This window comes from Octopus bimaculoides, chromosome 5 (genome assembly GCF_001194135.2).
Source record: "Octopus bimaculoides isolate UCB-OBI-ISO-001 chromosome 5, ASM119413v2, whole genome shotgun sequence".
Lineage (NCBI taxonomy): Eukaryota > Metazoa > Mollusca > Cephalopoda > Octopoda > Octopodidae > Octopus > Octopus bimaculoides.
In genome coordinates, this window is record NC_068985.1 from 32,956,996 (window position 1) to 32,959,285 (window position 2,290).

At 34.6% G+C, this 2,290-nt stretch overlaps 1 protein-coding gene across 1 annotated transcript in view; it reads left to right on the forward strand.

Moving 5' to 3' along the window:
- The first annotated feature begins 384 nt into the window (after nucleotides 1-384).
- The window catches only part of LOC106877846 (uncharacterized), a 158,006-nt gene continuing 156,100 nt past the window's right edge, over nucleotides 385-2,290 (forward strand). Inside the window, exon 1 of the mRNA XM_052968273.1 lies at nucleotides 385-667. Within this exon, the coding sequence (XP_052824233.1) occupies nucleotides 616-667 (52 nt within the window). The 5' untranslated portion in view covers nucleotides 385-615. The remainder of the gene's footprint in view (nucleotides 668-2,290) is intronic.

A 2,290-nucleotide genomic window follows, 5' to 3' on the forward strand; every position in this document is an offset into this window, starting at 1 on the left:
AGAGAGAGAGAGAGAGAGAGAGAGAGAGAGAGAGAGAGAGAGAGACTGATAGTTAATTAGAGAGATAAAGAGATACGTTTGTCTGATATAAATCTAAATCTATAGAGAAAGCACAAGTAGTGAGGTCAAAAAGGAAGGTAAAGTAGAAATAGAGTTAGAAAGAGAAATTATACCAACTCCAACAGAAGTGAAAAAAAAATATTAATAGGGATTGAAGTTGCACATAAAAATAAAAGCACAGGAAAATCTTTTTTAAATTGTCGAGAAGAGAAATACAGCAAAGAAAGAGATCCAAATAAAAAAAATTTAACAGATTTTTTAAAGCCTTACAGAGCAAGAAAATTATCTAGAGAGAGAGTGAGAGACAGAGAGAGTAAGTGAATGTGGAGAGAGTGTTAGAGGGAGAGAAGAATGCTATCGTAGTCTCGCAAAACTATTTGAGTAGTAGTGGGAGATAAAGGTAGTGTTAAATGTGTATCCATGTTGATTTGTTGGAGGATAGAAAGAATGAAAACAGCGACAAAGGTGTCCTCAGTTGAATTGAAGCTGGCTATAAGAAGAAACTAGAGAGTGGTAGTCGACTAGTTCGAAGCAGTCGTCTTTTTTTGTTAGGACATGGCTGCGATAGTTATCTTACTGAATGCTTTTTGGATATATTCTTCCTTAGGTAAGTTCTCTTTAAACAACCGTAAACAACTCCATTTCATTCAGTATCTGTACAATCAAAACACTAATTTGCTATGTATCGAGTTAGTTTAATAAACTCTATTCATCAGTTGTTTAAGCCAAAAAGAATTTTTCCCTCCCTTCATAACATATGACATTGACCCTAAATATTTTGCTTCGGTTGTCAACTTTCCTCTTTTATTGTTACAATATTTCTGTTAAATTCAGATATGATTTCCTAATCGTTGGTTTCGTATGAAATTCTTGTGCTTTCTTGAGTTACATCGGAGCCTGAAATGTTTGATTATAAAAATGATTCAGTCACCACATTGTCAAGTTTACGTGTAGAACTCCGCTGAATGTGGTGATCAGTAATGCGAAAAATAACCATGCTTCTTGGCAAGAACACATCTGTATTTTATCTAATACAACCGTCTCGAAAAGTTCAGGCTCTTCGAATTGTAGTTTTGCATTCTTACCAATATTCTGTAATTCTTGTTCTGCCTTACATCAATTCTGACCACACAGACCTATGATCAAAACGGTCAAGCCATACTCACCTCGTCTTATTTTCAAATAATGTATCCAAGACTTCATTTAGTCAATGTCTTTCATCGTGCAATTAGTAATTAGTTACCGTAATTCGTAAATTATTTTTCTCTCTTTATCTTGATGTCAGGTCTGTTATTTCTAGTCACACATGTCACGTTCAGCGAGTAGTGTGTTCAAACCATCCCATAAACAGTTAATTGCGTCCTTGGACAAGGCACATCACTCTATTTTTCCTAGTTTTTTCATTAAAAAAAAAATATTGACTTCTAATTATTCATTCTTTAAGTTAATGTCATTCGGTTAATAGCGCTCATTTCTGTTGTCCTCTTGTTCTAGAATTTGTTTAAAAAAAAGTTTTATTTACAACTTACAAATCTAACTAGATTTGTGAGGAATTGGTAGGGAATTTTGTCTGGAATGTGACAAGCTAATTCGAAGAAAGACAAATGACACAAGAAAGCATTATTGGTGTCGTTCTATAAAAGAGTTCCTAGAATCGCTCACCTGCTAGAAATAGCAACCAAATCTCCCTGAGACAACACTGCAGATTTAAAAATAAACATTGGATAATGTTGTTCAGGGTATACTCTCTTAAAAAGAGGCGATGATCATGACTGAATTGTTGCTCATGGGTCAGTTCAATCAAGGCAGACTTGGTGGGTAAACAGATAAATAGAACTAAGGATAGTCCCTTCTTTTACTTTATTAGAACTAAAAACTATTCAATACTCTGCATGGACTGTATGAACGAACTCGATATTTCTTTCTTTCTGTAGCATTGCATATAAACGCGCGTCTTCCCTTCTATATCAGATCAACCATGTGCGAATGCATGTTCACATAATCGACGTCCTTCGGTTACAAGTCCATTTTCTACATTGACTTTGTGTTCACTCATGACGATATACACACAATTGTGCCTCAAAAGAAAAAAAAAAAGTGTTTCCCGTGAATATTATTTTTAGGACTTTCAGTGGGGGATACAATTTCTCAAAAGCATTTTAATACAGACTATATTACCCACGTGAAACTGTGTAGCGACGGAGTGAATCAACCTATCATATATATATAT